The following is a 19,871-nucleotide window of genomic DNA, read 5'->3' as shown; positions in this document are numbered from 1 at the left end:
TGAAACTTATCCAACATTGAGATACCAGCCTCAGATCTATGAGGGTTACTTACAAAAATACCATTAATCTTTTTATAATATAATCATATTAATATTAAAATCATATCCAGATAAAGTGTTCACATAAGGAGCAAATTAATACCTTCATAGACATAAAACCCTTGAGTCAGACTAAAATAAATTATTATCTACAGGTCAAGAAAGAAAGACAAAGGGTTATGCTTGGTGAAACATTCATTGCAGCATTGTTTGAGCACCTCCCTTGAACACCTTCTGAGCAGTCAGAAGTTTAAGACCTTCCAGTTATAAATCAAAGGAAAAAAACCAGTTGAGGGGAAAAAAAAAAAGTCTGGCACATGACTGCAAGCATGAAATACTGGCTCTTTAGAAATATCTGGAAATTTTGTCTTTTATTTCACAAGGGCTAAGACTATAACACATTAATCAGCTATTTTTATTCCCCCTGCCCCATACAAGACAGTACAATCCACTGCAAAATCCAACAGGCAGTCTAGCGTTTTTCCCAAGGCACACAATTTGCATCTTTACTAAACATTAGTCTCACCTTTATACTGAAAGATGACTAGTGATGTCCTGTCAGAATTTGCCCTCTCTCTAAATCTGTAATTTTTAAAGAGAAATCGGGTATAGAACAATTTTTGCTTTTTTACCAGGCTACTTCAGATATACCTCTTACTCCATGTAAGATGAATAAAGAAAAAAGTCTTGGGGAGGGAAGAGTGGAGGAAACACAGACATGATAAGATCTTTTTGGTACAGAATTTTGATTTTGTAAACACAAATGAATAGACAGATAACTTATTCTTCTGAAGCACCTGTAATGCAAAAATTACAGAAATGTAATAACTTCTGATCACAGAACCAGAAGTTCAAACCAATTAATGTGTTTTCATTATTAAAGCTAAGATGACTACCGGGTTAAGGTAGATCAAAGACGATCTTGTCATAAATGTAGGGTTATTAACAAAAATACTTTAAAAATATAACCTGATAGTGTCTATTGAAATAATAAGACATCCAAATAATAGCTTTGCAGTGTCAGTTTTTTAAGTCACAGTCTTCTGTCAAATGTTGTCTTCTGATACTAGCTTGTATTCTCATACTGGTTTTGATTTTCTTATTCTTGGCGACGCTCCGCATTCTGATTTTGCTGCTCCATTGACAAAGGTAGCTGTAATTTTAAATTAAAGTATAGTAAACAAACACAATTTTGCTTCACTTTAAAACATATAGAAAGTAGATCGGGGCGGGGGGGGGGGGAGGCAGCTTAAGCATTTGCTTCAGTTGAAATTAACTTGGAGTCAAGTACATAAAATGTTTAAGAACTTTGACTATACAAAGTTGATATGAGCAGGAATCAGACAAAAGTTGCTTCTAAGTCTAGCATCCTATCTCCAGGAATGAACAATGCTTCATGAGTAGTATTAAAAATGGGGCAAATACAGAGTTGTCCTACCAACATAATTTCTTTCAGGTTCCAGGGGAACCTTAGTGATTTCCTAAGGTCTAACTTGCCTTTAGACCATTGTTTTATTAGCCACTGACAGACTGAACCCCAGGAATTAAATCTTAATCCATACTTTTGCAAAAATTATTTCTCTGTATTTTATCTCTCTCTTGTGTTAGTTTTAAATATGCTACTACATTAAAATTGTCTATTCTTATGTTATGAGAAACAGCAAAGAGTAGTTTGCTATTGACCTGCTCAAAACTTAAGATTTTAGAACTCTGTGGTGTCTCCTATCAGACATTTTTTGAGCTAGGTGGTAGTTAGTCTCTCCCCTTACCCTTTAACCAGGATCTTAGTTTAGTTGTTCATTATTTCTTAAATAACTTTTACTGATTCCTTAGGGGTTTTTTTTCCTATTTTAAAGAATTGTTAGTATTACACCAGTATGGCATGTGCTATCCTAGACAGTCTGCTATTTCACACTTACTAACTTTGTCTGTCATTAGCTTAAGAAGCTCAGGCCACAGCATGAAGAGAAGCTGCAACAGGATAGATGGAACAAAGCAACATATGAAGGATTTACTGTACACTTCTAGTCCTTCTTTTGCCAATTAAATCTGGCATTTATAGTAAAAATGGCATAATCTGGATTATTTTGGCTACACAGCTCTCCATACCTAACAACCTCAAATATATATTCTTTTCCTATAGTGTTGGGATCCTATGCAAATCATGCCTACCACTGTAAAGACACATTAACTGCAAACAAGTCTGAATTTCATCTTAAGAGCTGGAGGACAAAAGGATTCTATTTACCTTCAAATAGACTAAAGAAATGACTTACGGCTAATGCCTGCAACAAAACTACTGGCTTCAGTAGAACCCAAGCTCCCCTTCAGAATATTTCTACAAGTGTGAATACTTTTGCAATTAGAAATAAGATAAACTGATAAACAATGTACATCTTTCCACATATGCAGTCAGAGAGGTATAATGCCTGTGCTATTCTTTGTTATACTCAATTGAAGCAAACATGAAGTCAAACACAGTGTCACTTCTGCTACTCTAAACTGTAATCATCTTGGGAACTTAAGAATTGTGCTAATTTCATAAAACAACACAGAAAAGCAATGAAGTTATTCATCTGGAAAGGAGAGAAGGATCTGCAAGACTAGAGAAAGAAAAAAAAGAAAAAAGGCATCTGCAGTTACATTCAAAACAGAAAGACTGCTCTGGAATGCTAAAGAAAAACAATGTCATGAGCACCCTAATGGCCTAGAATCTTCCAACTGGTTTCAGCCAATGCTGACTCAGCTAGTAATCTCTGAATGCGAAGAGCTTCAACCCCTCTTAGTAAGAACTAATACAGAAAGATCAACTTCAGAAAGAGAGCCAGCCTGTGGTAAAATTCCCAAGAAACTGCATTTTTCAAAGCTCTACCCAAATCTCAGAATTGATTCCCAGTGTTTCATACGTAACCCTATTGAGTGTTTTTTTTATATATATATATATATATATATATGCATGCTAACAAGAACATGAAATTTCACTCTACCAAATCTTCATAACTCCTATTTAACTCACTTAAAATTGATATAACATTGGAATTTGGAAATTATACAACGTCATTTAATTAAAAGCCCTTCTCCATTAGTTGTCTTTTGCCAGCTACTATGATGCTCCTTTGGAGTTCTTTTCCAGTGGGTTTGATGTTTGTTGCGTGATGTGTCTTTATATAGAAGAACAAACATAATTTTAATGGTTTGAAACATAATAAAAGCAGAACTTAAAAAATACAGTAGGGATTTTGGATGATACTTTTTTTTTTAATGATGTTAAATCAAAAAAATTTTTAGCAGTATTGTAAAAGACTGATTGAAAACTGGAAGAAAACCCTAGAATCATTAAGCCCAGTTTCATGAAATATTCCTTGCATTTAGATTAACATAGAGTTCAGTGAATAATCCTGAAAATTACCCAGGGCTAACACTTCATACAGTTAGCACTCTGCGTGCTGTCCTGTTAGCAATATGGAATTAGAGAAGAACATGCCCTAATGTTTGAAGGAGGTATAATACTATCTATATTCTCTGCATGTCAGGAGACAGATGTTTTTGCTCTTTTACGGAAAGGAATGATATAAGCTGATACATCTGGTATAAAAGCATTTGGCCTAGAAATAACTGAAAAAAAATATTACACCACTGACCTCTGTTTGGTTCCTTTTTTGTTCGTTTGTTCTTCGTGTTAGTTACTTTTTTCTTTGGAATCTGGTTCTTAACATGCTCTCTCCATTTCTTCAGCTGAAAATTTATAAATTTCCACATCATCCAGGCCTGTGTTAGACAAACAGCAACCAGGCAGCCAATCCTAATAAGATTTGAGATTTTGGAGACAGTTAGATAAAAGTTTCAGTTAACCATTAATAGACTGCAAATCCGTACCTATTTTATTTTTTCTCCAGAAGTCTGCTATCAAAACAAGTAAAATCTTCCTACCATAGGAAACCAGACGTATCAGAAGGCTTTACCCAAGACAAGGTGTGTAACACAAGAAGTGAATGGAAATCGTATCTAAGTATATTGCTAGAAGCAAACAGGTTTATCAAGGAGTTATGACCATAGCTTTCAATGGCCGATAGGAAATTGTGTCACTGAGGCCTCTTCTGCCAAGCAATCTATAAATGAAAAATCATGTAGATTCAAAATCCTTCCCACACACTTGATTACAGGCATTAAGTTATAAGGGTGAATGTCAAAGTGATGAGCTTATGCCACAAAAGTAATAACATTTTAAAATTAACAGGCAAGAGTAAAAGATATACAAAACAATATTTTAGGAAGGCACCAAACAAATAGTTAAAAAATTATGGGTATTAATATCACCAAATGATACTATGTCCGGTATAGACATAGGGGAAAAAAAAGTTTAACGAGATGATTAACCCAGGCTTTTTGGATGATTATCAACAATTAATTTAAAAAGTTTCTTTTTTCTTTCTTGTTTTTCTATTTCCCATAAATCCTATTCTACTACTTTTGTGAAAAGAAGATAGAAAAGAGAACAAAATTTCCCTTCCCTTAAAAATAAGAGAAAAGCAGCACCCAGGGAAATTCTTCAAAACACATTATCATTCTGGATTGTTTTATTAAAAGATATTTTGAAATGCCACATTATACAAGCATGAATGTCTACTAGCCTTGTTATACCTCACAGGGAGTACATTGAAGTTTCCATCTGCTATGGAAAAACCTGGATTCTCTGCTCTTGCCAGACCAAATCCAAATGTGAGAACAGATAAAGTTAGGGTCAAAAGACGCACCATTACGAAAAGTAGAGCCCAAACGGTAAATCTGAAAACAAAATATTGAAATTAATGTGCTTTCCCCTTTTAGTCCATTTCTTTTCAATAAAGTTAAACATACAAAGAACTTTTCATTAAAATTCTCTCAGCAACGATAGGGAAATGTCCACGGAGGGGACCAATAATTACAGAAAAACTTGGTCATCGGCAAACATTCAGTCCTGCCTCATTACACAGTCTTTTGACTAGAAAGTACAATGAAGTAAAAAGATGCATCTCAAGCTGGCATTCATGCTGTAAGCCATTTATAAGTAATGGTGATGCTATAAAGCCAGAAAGCTGATGCTAAAGGTATAATATACATTTATTAAACAGTTGGAAGGTCAAGAAAATATATGCAATTTTTAACAGCCAGATGTTTATAGAACAAAAAGGTAATCAGATAGCTAATAAGTAACAAATGACAATTATTTCACTTTATAGATAACAGAGATGCCATCCTGCAAATTTTCAGCATCTAGAAGTTTTTACTACAGGATATGGAAAAAAACCCCTGAAGAACAGTTTTATTAAGCTGACAACAATATCAATTTTCCAAATTAATTATTACTGCCATTACATAAAGATTTCTATAGGAAAAAGACTTCATATCCTTGACTGATGAATGGATTAAAAGAGACACTACCAATGTGAAAAAAAATCTTTCCAAAATTTCCACTAAAAAAAAAATCCAGCTCGTTCAACTGATTTCAAACTTAAAGAAAACATACTTTAAATCTCTCACAGTATAAGCAAGACTGCTTAAAAAGCAACTCTTCTCAAAAATCTTTTTTTGGAGAAGGGTGTGAAGAAAGCTACAATGTCTGGATGTGAAACTGTAAGAAGAAACAATAAATTCTAAGCTAGGAAAAATACCTAGTATTTGACATTGTGTTGCTTCTACAGTTCACATTATAAGTGCTACATGTTATAATAGAAATAAAATGCCCCAAATACTTCTGCAATTCATCAGCTATGAAAACCAATTTCCATTTCCAGTTATTTAAACTGTGGTAATGTTGCACATGGGATAACTGATTTCCAGCCAAAGACAGACATAGTTGCTTATCTGACCATTAGAATCTTCATAAGACAGGAAAATATGTTCTCCTAATCAGTATATTTAACCTTCATGGTTTTGGATGGCATATAATGAAAAGCAGATAATCTCATAGCTCCAAAAACCTCACAATTAAGTATGACATACAAGTGAAAGATAAACTGTCTTGCACTTTCACTATTTCCATCAGTAAACATTGATTTTTTGCAAAGAACATTCAGTATACCTATTTAAAACATTAGTTTAAGGGAGTACCACAGATGAACCTTGTGAAAAGATCAGAAAGAGCAGCAGTATTACACGGCCTCAAGGGAGGCTACCTATATATAAGGGACTGCATGAAAGAAAGCAAGGCTTTCACGATAATATCTTCCAGTTGGGCAGTCGCTCAGAAAAGGAAGAAAGAATAAGAGACAAGAACACATAAATGGGACAAGGCTGCTTTATTCAAACTGGAACCTTCAAAAGTCTTCACATTCAAATGGTGAAATGTATCCTATCCTTCCTAGCATGCCTCAGTTAAAATATCTCAGTTCCCCATCTCCTTCCATTCTCAAATGCGTTACTTTTATACTCATTAATTCTCAGAATACTTGAGAATCTTAATCAAGAGATGTATAATTCAAGACATCAACTACACGTTTTGAGACATTACCTTCTCTGTTGTCCCTTTCTCACCTTAACAAAAGGAGAGACACCTGCAAGAACTTATAGGGAATGCTCCTTTCATTACTTCTTTGATTAACCATTTTTAAAAATGGATGTGCCTACATACAAAGTTTATGAACATTTAAGCAAACAGCAACTTACAGAATCAGAAGCCAATACACAGATATCTGAGATGGGACTTCAGCAAAAGCCTCAGCAAAACCTTATGATGATGATCATGAACTGGTGTGTTTGCTTCCTTGACTCTATGTAATGACAATAACTTGCTTGTGGAGTCAAAGCAGGTAATACTGGACATAGAACAAGTGATATTTGCTACCCGAGTACCTTTACATACATGCAAATCCATTTATACGCAATTATTAAGCAAAGTTCTGCCTTTTAATTAACAAATGCAAGATTTACCCTTTTTGCTTGTTTTCATCACTGAAGTAGAAAAGACGTGAGGCATGAAAAATGAGTTCCACTAAATAGTGAGGTACCATCAGAATTAGCCCCAAACGCTGCAAACTATAAAACAGAAAAGTTAGGAATTTTAATGAAATTATGAAGAAAATACATCTATCTATTCAAAATGGGCATGCAAATACTTACTTTAATATATAGGCACCAGAGATATGAGCAATGTAAAGGCAAATATAACATAGCTGCCTTGGAATATCTTCCTAAAATTAGAGAAATTATAATAAATGCTGTTACAGTTTAACTATATTTTCTGAAGAAAAATAATACAATTGATCAGGTTTGGTTATTTTTCACACTACTGTACAAATTTCTGGAAAGACTATCTGAATCAAAAGCTACAGACCACCTGGACTAAATTAGATAGGAAATGCAAGCAATTAATATAGAAATAGTATATAAATAACTTAATATACAAAAAAGATTATGTAGATATTTATGTAGCTAAAATATTAATATGAATAATTGGAAAGAATATATATTTAATTAACTGTATTGACAACTTCTCTCCATACCTTTCGGATCCTTTGGAAGTACAGTTCCAGCAGTGCGTGAAGCCAATAGGCTATCTGGCAAATATAGAAGAATTTTACCTGAAAACTAAACAATAATTCAGGTTAAGAAGACACAAGGTGATGAGTTTAAGCTTTCAACATGAGATAGAAGATTTTATTTCATTTTCTTAAATTAATTCTGACTCATTATAGTTTATGATTCCATAATCACACAAACCTCAAATACAAAACAACTAATTTTTGAATTAGCATCCATAATCTTCTTGATAGCAAGTCCTGAATTGCCTTTTGAGACAGTAGGAAAGAAAAAACAACAAAAAACCCAACACACCGAAACAGTTTATCTTGTGAGCAGTGGAACTCCCTTCCTAAAATATGCGTATTATCCCCCTTCCCTTTATCATACTCTTGCTAGAGAAAAATGGAGGCCAGGGGGGATGGGCGGATCAAACCAACAATTTTGTAAGTCATCTTAATTAAAAAAAAAAAAGAAAGAAAAAAATCAAGCTATAAATCCCCTCTAATTTGAAAATTCAGTCTCCGACAAACATGCTTCTTTAGTGTGAAATAGTTCAGCAGTCCTAGTATATATCCTATCTTGCAAACACTTTCACTTTAACTCAGCTACCATAATTAAGTTAAAGAAAGCTAAGAACACATGTAAGTATCTCTTGGACAGATGTTAAATTCATCAAAAACTACCTTTGGATAAAACAGCTGGTAGTTTTCAAACTGAAGAAAGTATTTTCATCTAGTTGCCATTCTTACAAGGTACCAATGTCACTATCTTATTAGTGCTTCCCTAAAATTTGGGGTGGAAAACTATTCAGTGAAGTACCAGATTTTTTCAAATTGAAAATAGAACACTTACAGCATACGAGAATGGGGATAATCTTTCCAGAGTGAGGTTGGGTTCATCATGAATTCTTCCTAAAGAAAAAGGCCATTGATTTAAGGACCTTCTTAATACTTGAAGTCTATTTTTTAGGTAAAAACAGCAAATAGTTACTTACTGCATTCAAAATACTTGCTCCCCATATAAATGAAAACAAGTCGAAAAACGCTAGCTGTCCTGATTCATTGAATTTGCTGTGCTTTGTTTTTGACAAATGCAGACGTCTATTAATTTTCTAGAAACAAAAAGCAGATCAATAAATGTAATTTCTAAAACAAGAAAACTATTTGGGAGTTAGTGTTCACTCCTGAATTATTTTTTCTATTTTTTTTTCTTCCTAAATCTCCCATTCCTCAATCAAAATACATAGCTCCCACTATTTAAGACCTTGATCAGCACTTTGTATGACAATTAGCTTCAGTAAGACTTGCCACTATCAAATCTCTTTGTACACTCAAAAACCATTTGAGCTTCTGTGGCTTAGATGCCCTATTTGTGAAGACATTCTAAGACTCTTCAATAATAGATGGTCTTCACAATGGCTTTAATAAATTCAGTTTACTTTGCAACTGGTATAAAAGAGCACACAATGAAGTGTGAGCTCCCTCTTTAAGATGAAGCTCAGCTGACAAACAGAAATCTATCACTGTATTAATTTTCATTTTTGATCTTCTGAATATAGCTTATGAATCTAATGCAGCAGACCTCATTCACAGATATTTCTAGTAGGGCATGAACATTTAATGTCTGTTTTTACAGAAAAATATAAGTTATATTGATTGAAAGAAAGATTCAGTGGTTTATACCATTAATAAATTGAGGAAATATCACTATAAAAATATTATAGAATCATTCAGGCTGGAAAAGACCCTTAAGATCATAAAGTCCAACCATTAACCTAACACTACCAAGTCCACCACTAAACCAAAGTCTAGTCACATTTTTGTCAAAAAACAAAAGGGTTGATCACCACAGGGCTTCTAAACGCTAAACCATTCCTTGTACCACAGCTTACACTTAACTTGAAGAAAAACTCTCAGCAGCTGATGGCTAAAAATAACATGTTTATAAAATAAGTTATATCCCAGTAATAAACTTACATCTAATATGTACTCCTGGATTACAGCATGCAGATTAATAGCTACAAGCATGTAGAAGAAGATTGTGGCAAAGTCTTTTGGACCATAGTCATAAAAATGAAACTGCTCACTGTTGTCATCTAAAAAACAAACAAACAAACAAAACCCCGAAGTGTGTATTTTTACATTCTTATGAAGGAGTACTTTGTGCAACTGAAAAAGGGCAGCAGTGACCATTGTTCTTGCAAGTTATGTTAAATTGATACAGGATACTAGTTACAAGTTTTACGTTTTTGAAAATCATTTTTTATGCCCTATTAGATAACTTGAAACTTCTTTTCCTTTGATACAATGACACAGGTCTAAGACTAGAACAAAGTATTGAGAGCAGTATACACTGAACCGTAGCTTCAATCCACTTCTTTCGTCTAGGCCATCAAAAAATAAATTGAAAAAAAATTTTAAAAGAAAAAGAAAGAAGAAAAAACAAAACAACAACACCCCAGACACACCAACACCCTATCCTCTATACTTTGGTAAAGACCAAATGAGATTCCATCATAAGAAGCATGACTATATGTAGGAAAAAAGAAACTATATAGCAAGGAACCCTAGTAGTTCAACACATCAGCAAGTAACAACTTCCCCAGGATTAGTAATACATTCCAATAAATCAAAAACAAAATTGCTAAAAAAAAAAAAAAAAAAAAGAGAACATTCACATTGTTAAAAAAGTACTTCAAATGTTTGTATTTACCATGTTTAAGTGTGGGAGAACTTATAAATGAAATTCAATTTAAAAAGCATGCATCAGCAGCAGTAGACCTAAGGAAGCCTTATTTTGTAGGAAAGTCTCTCCTTTGGCCCACAATGACCCATTACAACCACCTCACGTTTCTTTATGCATCTGAGACTGCAATGGAAAAGAAAGAACTTGTACTGCAACTCATCAAGAGCCACACATCCTGATTTACAGGCTAGCATGTCTAACATTTATATTCTTCTGCTTTCACTTAAGAGGGGGCAGTAACTTGGATGTCTCATTTATATAGCTGCCACTTTTCATAAATATCAAGGAATTCTGTTATCTTTAAGACTTCTACCCTTTGTCAAAAACTTTGTGTTGTCCAAATGCAAAACAGCAGAAATACAGACGTCAAACAACTTTTTTTTTTTCCTAAAGGAAACTAGGCTAGAAGGTGTCAAGGGAGCAATTACTGCTTCCTGTAACATGAATGGTACCTTAAGGTCCTAATGCACAGGACATCCATGTAACTCTAAGTGTAACATGTCCTACTTCCATGTTTGAAAGCAGCTTGTGATATAATCAATGAACAAGTAATCGCATAGCAAATGCTCTATCTTCCTAGTTCCTAGCACTTTCCCCCCCCCCCCAAATGGACCTTCACTAGTAATATATTCATTGTTTTCAGAGGGTCAGAGTTGAGACCTCAAAATTGCTTGTACAGAACTCATCCACACCTCCTATTAAAACTAAGGGAAGCTATACCTTGTTCATTCCATTGTATGTATATATATATACGCACATACATACACACATATTCATGCACCAAACACTATGAAGAAGTCACATCACAGGCATCTTGGTAACTGACACATGGATTTTACTTTTATCTCCGCTACAGGAGATTTCTACTTGATGCTGCTCAAATATCAGTAAAACAGAAGCCCACTGACTGTGTACATCTCAAGTGTTCAACATAAATCATCTCAGAAAGCATTTGCAAAAAAGAATATATATTCATTACTGCAATGTTGATCAATCCACTATTTTGAACATACTAAATGCAGTCAGTGCTACATTATTTCAAACGGTCATAGCATTGAGGTCTGAAGTTTGGAAGTCAAGATTAGAACGAAAGTCCTAGATTTTTGTTAATTTCTCTGGACCTTAGTTCCCCATCTGGAATAATTCTACCACAGTACCTATTTTTTCCAAGACAATGTGCAGGTTAATTCCTGGAAAGAATTGAAAGTTATCAAATTAAGTTATCAAATAAGGAAATTCCATTAGCTGCTTACCACTCCTGTATATAGTGCAGCAGGTACAAAAGATTAAAAAAAAGTAAATATTTTTTGGGGAAAAAAAAAAAGAATCAGTACTGTCTCTCTTTGTTATTTAAAAGCATGACTGAATCAGCAACATCAGTTACTTGAGAATAATAATGTGATATTTTTGAAATATAAACCACAAATCTATTACTAATGACATACAAGAAATCATGAATAAGCAACAGATACATAGAAGATTACCAAAATATTCTGTTACTTGATAACTCCTGTTGATTGTATCAAAAACTGGAAAGAATGCATGCTTCTCACATCAAAATGCAAGTAAATAGCAGTGTTAACTACAGGAAAAATAACCCAGTATTATTCACAAGCAACAGAGAAAATACTAGAAAGTTTCAGTGAATACAGTATTAGTAAATCCAAAAGCAGACGGACAAATATGAGAGTTCTACTACATTATAAAAGTGAAGTGAATTGAAGTCTTGAGGGGGGAAGAAAAAGAGTAATTTTTAATAGTTGAGCTCTTACATTACAAGAAAAAAAAATAGATTCGATTTAATCTCACCAATGGTATAGGTGACATTGTACTGCACAGCAATAAAGACGATGGTGCTCTTCGCTGGGTCCTGAAATTCAAAAAGAAACAAGGAAAAAGTATCAGATTTTGCAAAAAAGCTAGACTATAAACACCCAAAACTAGGAGATTATGCCATCAACAAATGTTCTCCCACACATGATTTGAATCAAATTGGTCCCGAAAGTGTTATTCATCTCCCACAAATGTGGAGGCTCACCTTGTTGCAGATCCTTTAACATTTGCTGCATAGGGTCAGGACTTGAATTATGTCCTTTTAGCTAAGGATCAAATTACTCTCTAACTCTACTAAATAACATTTTAAAGTGTTTAGAAGTGTAAATGGCTTTCATTTATTTCAAAAGTTAAAAGACTCTCTAGATTAAATCAGATGGAAAGTTTCACCTAACTTTGCAAGGTATTAAAAAAAGTGACATTCTGGTTAAGTGTTCATATAAGTAAATAGAGTATCAAAACATCATAGTAGAATGATAAGATCCACCAATTTCTTGTATGATAAATCAAGCATTTTCTAAAAATTACAGTACAATCAAAGTAACCAATGGTATACTTCTATTGTTACTTTTTCTCCAGTGGCAAAAAATAGTTTATTTAAAAAACAACCTAACAAAAAGCCCCCAACACTTTCAGCCATCCCTCTTCAAAATGCCTTCCCATTCCCATGTTGCAGTATATTTAGCCCTTAGTTGTAACAATGGAACTGTTTATAATGTGGATTACTGTATGACCCTACAGCCAAGTGGTAAGAGGTAAATATATTTGCTTAGTTTAGTTGAAAACATTTCATCATCTGGTTTGCACATCTTCAAAAACAAACAGTTATGCTGATGTAACTGAAGAGTGGTAAGCTATAACACAGGGACATAAGTGGAAGGGAAAAAAAAAACCCAACAACAAAATTGGTTTCTTTGCTGCAGAAAAAACACAACATGGAATTACATCCTACACTGCCAATAGCAAGTACATTTATTATGTTTGCAAGCACTCAGTTATCTAGTTCATAAATCAGACAAGTACAACAGGTATAATCTGAAGACTGATGTAACAGTACATTCTTGTATCTTTTGTGCTTTCTCTTAAACTGATCTTCATAGATATGACTTAAAACAAATAAATATAAACTAAAAAACACGAAAGCTGTTTTCCTCAGATGTCACACCATCTAATTTCTGGAAGTGTAACTAACAACATTTGGGGCTATATAAAACAAGCACTAATTTATCCAGCTACAAAGTAAGCAAGAGGTACAACAATGCAAAAGAAGATCCTCTGTAGCAAGAAAAGGGAGAAGGCAAATTGCTTAAGTACACTGGCAGTGCACCTGTGAAATTAAGCAGTAGAGAAGTCATAATACTGGAGTGCTTTTAAGAGGAAGTCTCATTAAGGAAAATGAAAGTACCAATTTTTCTGGCATACAAAATTGACTTTCAGACACTGCAATTCTACAAACAATTTAACCTTTTGTAAGCCAGCACTAACATCAAAAGGAGCAATCCTGCCTTTCTCTTTACTGCTAGTTGCTTCTTGTCTCTGTCCCACACTTGTGCCATCAAAAGCAGTGGTGTGGTGAATTGGACAGGAAAATTATACAAGTTAAAACTGATCCAGCAAAACAGGAATGAGGAGAAAACCCTATTAATCTTAACACAGATAAATTTCCTAATATGCTGCACTGCTCAGCTACAGAAGTTCTTTTGCGTCCTTGATGGGGAGAATAAGCAGCCAGAGCATCAATACCAACTTAAAGTGTTCATGGAATGAGAGTGCGAAAAATTCATTGCCAACTGCTCCTGGAGAGACGGGGAAAAATACACATAGTAACATAGGTATGGATGTCATCGGCACCTAACTAAAACAAACATGCTTGCTTTCAGTAAGTCATCACTCAGGACCCACAGCAACAGTCTCCCTTGTAGAAGGGCATTCAGGCAGCACCATGTAGCTTCAAGCAGACCCCTTCATTAGGGAGTTTTCCTGAGAATAAGTGCTTATTTTTGTGCTCTTTGGGAGAAGAGTGTGGTAAGAATCTTTGCTAGAGCCCAGCAAGTTAGGTTTTCTGTTTGCCCATGAAGCATACAATGTAATACTACAAGCATTTCCCTCTGCTGGAAGTATGGGAGCCCTATTAAGTGGTATTCTGTGGTAAGATAGCCGCAGATACAAAGATGATGTAAATTGTTCTAGAAAGAAAGAAATCATATGAAACACTCCAAGATGATACTAGAAGATTAAAGAGAACCACAAAGACTAAAAGAAAGGTTTCTTTAGAAGACGAAGGCCCACTTTGTTGTCAAGAAAAGGAGTAGGATTGGGCACATAAAAGACTATAAATATTCTCAGATAAGGAAGAAGAAAGAAAATAACAGTTAACACACTAAAATTTAACTGCCACTTTTCAGTATGTTATAATCAGAGTAAATCTCCTTACACGCATCTATAGACCTCATAATAATGAGCAAAGTTAAGGTATGGGAAAGTACAATTAAGGTGCATAAACAACCTTACATAATTTTAACATACTACTTGTTTTTTGGATGGTCTCATGGATATGGGCAATTGAATGCCATGCCACCTCGAAAAGAAAACCCTGTGTTTACTATAGTACTATGTAAGCCCAAGCAAATCATTCAATAGGTAGTGAACTGAAAAGTTTCGTTTACACATTCTTTAGCTTATTAGTGTATAACCTATGGTACCATGGGCTAGATTAGGAAATCTGCCATTGACAGATGCATCTGAAGTTACAGTAAGCATAAAATGCTGTGAAAAGCACTGATTTAACAACAACAACAACAAAAAGCTGCCCTTCAGTGCTTCAAACTTAAAACCTAAAAATAATTCTACTTTACTACAGAAAGGAAATCAAGACCAAAAGAAAATCGACATAACAGCTGTGTAGACAAGTTCAGTAACACTTATGAAGCACTCAATATAGAATCATGATAAATGTCACCAAAATTTACTGGAAAAACATCAGTATTTTTGTTTGTTTGGCAGACTGGATTACCCATTATAAAAGTGGTGTAAGACCTAGACAGTGAACAACAGAAATATAGATTTTATTCAAATAACTGGTATGGTTTCTTCAGTGAATGAGGCAGAGGTATAATACAGAGGTCTAACCTGTTACATAGCACCACTGTTCCTCTGCATAATAAATGCAAAGGTGTCACAATCAGAAAAGTAACTTTTGCATCAAAAAGGAGATGCTGATGTTTAAATTATACAATAGGCAGTATAATAGTATATATTCAAACAAGCACAATAAAAGCCTATCACAAGCTACACTAGAGTCTTGTCTGCATTTGAACTTTTAGAATTACGCTGACTAGAAATGAGATAATTTGCTAATTATCCTTGGGTGTAACTAACTCACTCTTTTTCCTCTAAATGAAATCACCTTAATCAAAAGAATAAAGCTCACCCCAGGGGAGCTGCACAGTCCTTTCCAATACCTGCAGAGTTACAGAAATACAACTTCTATGGTGTATAGAAAGCCTGAGTTAAGACAAATGGAATTCAGAGATGGAACTCCAGAAAACATAATTTTTTTTAACAGCAAAAGGACACAGAGCAGTATCTTTTTAAAGGTACCATATATAAAGATACATAAAAAGTTCCATTTGGGATCCCAAACAGGGTTTACTTAATCCCAGGTGCAGATATTTACTTTCTTTCTCAAAGCCTTCATCACCTGAGTTGTCAAGCTCCTAGCTATTATTTTAATCCCCAAACTGAGTTCCGCATTTAATATATTAAGTTTTATGACATACTCCTCCATAGACGACACAACTTATTATACCTCAACACTGCATTTGTCCACCATTTAGAAGGAAATTATCTGACCATCACAACTGCTTTCTCTATTTCTGTCCAGTATCCTTAATGTTTTCAGAAGTGGCTCAAGATATATAAAAAAAAAAAAGCCCCCCAAAACCCCAACACCACAGAACATCTACATGTAATATTTTCTCAGAATTTAGCAGTACTTTTAATTTAAAATGATCAGATTTTTAATGTTATCCAACTGATGGGAAACATTGAAATATTTCAGTAAAGTATTTAAGTTGTAATAACAGTAATAGTTCAGGAAAGTATTTAAGTTGTCTATCCAGAATTTAAACTCTATGCACCAAGCCTTATCCCATACTCTACACCAACATAAAATATTCACATAGCAACACAGACACATACAAGGCTTTTGTCCCAAAAGTGGGGAAAAGATGCCCAAGAGAGATACCTAATCCATCACCCCAGAAACTAATAAGCAGCTTGCACATGGAAATAAGCTTTATAATAACTTTCAAATACAAAGGCAAAGAGGAATTCAGAAGTTGGGCTGAGACTGTCTAATCCCACATTTTTCTTCAGATTATCCATCGCTCGGGAGCTGAGCCAATGACAGCAATGGGCTGAGCAGTGGTGCAAAAGGGCGACCAGCAGTTTTTAACTGCCATCTAGTTAAGCATGCTCAAATCATGAGAGACTGAAACCCTCTTTATAAGTGTTCCTAACTGCTTTACCGCTTGGACTTTTGAACCGGGGGGCGGGGGGAGTAAATAGGCACAACAAAGAGACATAAAACGACTCTGCTTTGAGCAAAGGGGGCCTGAGGAGCTTTGTAACTCAGGAGACTGGAACTGAGTAAAAGGGACCTTATGGGAGGGTGCTAGGAATGAAACATATGCAGAGATGAAGGAAAACCGGACCAGAAAAAGACAAGAGCAGCAATCTGACAGAAGAGGCTAAGAGGGGGTTGCATAGTGAGAGCGGGAGCTGGCCAAGACAACTCAGTAGAGAAGGCACTGGGGAGTACGTGAGCTGGGGCAGGACAGAAAAGAAACGAAACTTGCTGCACGCGGCACGCAGCCGAGACATGGAGAGGAGGGTGCCCGAGCACAGGGTCACCTCAGGAGTTAGACCTCGGGGCAGAGAAGAAACGAGGACATAACCCTGCAAGGAAGAAGGGAAAAGGCAGACCGAGCCGGAGGGGGTAGAGCAGAGCTGCTTGGCAGCGAGGCTGAAGCGAACGGAGGGACGTCCTGGGGAAGCTCCAGAGCGGGAAGCCGAGGGCACCGCAGCTGCCCCACAGCAGGACCAGGTGCTGCTCGACTCGGCAACCACCGGCCCCCTCACCCCGCCCAGTACCTCCGCTAAGAGCCCCAGCAAGAGGGCCATCACCAGGAAGGATGCAGCATCAGCATGGTTCTGAATGATGAACTCATGGCTTAGCACCGCCGGGCTCCTGATTTTCCTGCGGAACCTCATGGCGGTTGACAGCTCCCAGGCCCGGGCAGCCCCACCGAGAGGAGTGGTACCTCTCCCTACACCCCAACAGCCGCTACCTCACGCACGGTAAACACCACCGGCCCTAAAAGGCCCACCCCCTTTCAAGTTCCAGCCAATCAAACTTAAGAGCGCTTATGATTGGCAGTCCTGGTAACTAATCGGTAGGCGGCCTGGAAGAGCTGTTTCTAAGGAGGTGGTGCTTCGAAGGCAGTTGGGCACTTGCGGCGGGAGAGGGAGTCCGGTCTGAGTGACACTGTTCCTGCCAATCCCATACGCGGGTGGGTGGGGCTCGCTCTGACGGCCGCTGCGGACCTTAGTGGGCGGGGTTTGGTTCGTGCCAGAGGCGGGCTGGGCGCTGAGGAGCTTGTCGCCGGCAGAGGCCCAGTGGAGCCCCCGTCTTTGGTTCCGTTCGGTCCGGTCTGGCCTCTGTGTAGGCTATGCTCGCCACAGCTCCAGTGGCGGCCAGGTAGCTCCGTTCTCGTACAGCCTACGAGGCACGTTGGTCGGTCTGCTCTCTTCACGTGTCCCAGGACTGCGGCCCGCCTAGGTGGGGGGAAGCGGCTCCTTATCATCCCCTTCTAGAGTTCAGCCGGGATCTCTCACCTGCGGCTAGACAAAAGGGGAGAAACTGTTGAGAAACTCCCCTTTTCTTTTTTTTCCCCATTAAAATGGAGAGAAAGGGGATTCAGGGTGCTTTGCAATCCTAAAAACGTGGGCATTTGGCTATCTAGCTGGAATTCGGGGGGAAAACCATACCCATTTATCAAAAAAATGTCAACAAAGGAAAGGGTGAAGGCCAGAGGGTGGCATGGCATCCCAGAGAACAGGGTTGGAAGAGAAAATAAAAATGAGGTCCCATCTGGCAGCCGGGTGTCTCTCCTGCTGTACTGAGTGTGGCCTCAGCTGATTGCAGTGAAGAGAGGATCCACCTGGATCCAGTTGCCAAATATGACATAAAATACAGTTCAGCTGTAAAGTAGTTTTGCTACATGTTGATTATTAAATATTTAATGCTCACTGAAACTATTTTTTAGTATGCCTGAATTTGCTTTCTGTTAAATGTTCTGCTTAGTCATTGAGTTTGGCTACTATGCTCATACTCCTTTTCCCACCCTTATTTTGAGTTTCAGGCTAATATATTCAGAAACTGGCTTTTATGTTTGAAATTAAGAATTGCTGCAGAGCACATGTGCTATTTGGGAAGCAACTGCTATGCATGTTGTTTTTCTCAGCTGAAAAGAGGATTTAAAAATTAAATACTTGTAATAAGTTGTTTACAAATCATGACTGGTTTCTTTTTTTTTTACAAGAAAAGAAACAACAAAATTGAAAGAATTTCATAATTGTTTAGCATAATTGCTGCTTCTTGTTTCTTTTCTTAAAGCTATAAAAATAATCCTGACTGACAATTAACTGTGATTCAAAACAGTTTCAGTTTCATTTCTTCCTGGAACACATTAGAAAAAGGGGCACATAATGCTGAATAGGAATGGGAAACAAGAAACAGGAACTTGGAACATCATTTTGTAACCCAGAACATACTAATCTGATACAACTGATAACATTCTTTTGGGACTATATCAGAGTGAGCAAGATAGTTTAGATTTTCATTGTCTGGGAATATGGTTTTCTAGAAGATCAGTACTCTAGAAGATCAGCCTACTACAGTAGGCTGTAGGGCTTTAAGAATTGTTCTATGCTTGTATAGCTTCTACATTTGTAGCTTTGCAGATAATTTTGCTCTCAGCATAAATTTCAACTCTTATACTTGCTTAAGTTCCAAACAAGTAACATTGAGTTTTTATTTTTAAACAAAACTAAAGCAATTTAAGAGCAGATAACTTCTATGATTTGTTACTCGCTTACATAGATGCATGCTTTCTTTAGGACAAGGTAAGATTTAATACATTACTCAAATTTAAGATGCATAATTAATCTATTAATGACACTATCAGCAAAATTAATCTTGAGGTAGATTTGCTAGCTACAAGACTTGGAAGATTTAGAGCATGAGTTACAATGAGAAAATCAAATACGATAATTTATAGTAATATTAAACTAGTGTTCAAGTGCATGCTTCAAGAGATATTCAGTGACTTCTGCTCTTCTATATACACTAGCTTAATTTTTTAGTACAGACAGATGCTGTATGCTCAGGAGAAGACCACAGTTGTCTAAACTGACTATTTCAATTAACAAAAAGCTTGAACCTATTTTTGCAGTAAAACATTGTGTGTAGGAGGCAAGGGAAAAAAAAAAAAAAAAGGTGTGATGTTGCAGACCACAATTTTACTCTTTAGAACCCTGTGGTCAGGTTCTGTTTTTCCTCCTCTCCTCATGACAGCATCATGTTAAGGTAGTGAAGTGTCCCCTTTTACTTACTATGTGTGTGATACAATTTTTTGATAAAACTCTAGTGTGCTGAACTATGTCTTTGGAAAGTAAATAAACTATTTCTT

The 19,871-nt window shown here is 36.2% G+C and overlaps 1 protein-coding gene across 1 annotated transcript; it reads right to left on the bottom strand.

Annotated features, from left to right (window-relative positions):
* Positions 1–436: 436 nt before the first annotated feature.
* LOC142026031 (translocating chain-associated membrane protein 1-like 1) lies at positions 437–17,507 on the bottom strand. The gene is made up of 11 exons (XM_075018792.1): positions 17,272–17,507; positions 12,094–12,154; positions 9,516–9,634; positions 8,534–8,650; positions 8,392–8,450; positions 7,521–7,605; positions 7,138–7,208; positions 6,949–7,053; positions 4,681–4,824; positions 3,681–3,841; positions 437–1,192 (listed from the first exon to the last, which is right to left on the bottom strand). Exons 1-11 carry the CDS (start codon positions 17,389–17,391, stop codon positions 1,119–1,121), a joined length of 1,116 nt encoding a protein of 371 aa, XP_074874893.1. The 5' UTR covers positions 17,392–17,507; the 3' UTR covers positions 437–1,118.
* Positions 17,508–19,871: the final 2,364 nt, after the last annotated feature.

This window comes from Buteo buteo, chromosome 2 (genome assembly GCF_964188355.1).
Source record: "Buteo buteo chromosome 2, bButBut1.hap1.1, whole genome shotgun sequence".
Classification (NCBI taxonomy): domain Eukaryota; kingdom Metazoa; phylum Chordata; class Aves; order Accipitriformes; family Accipitridae; genus Buteo; species Buteo buteo.
This window is presented reverse-complemented; position numbering and strand designations above follow the sequence as displayed.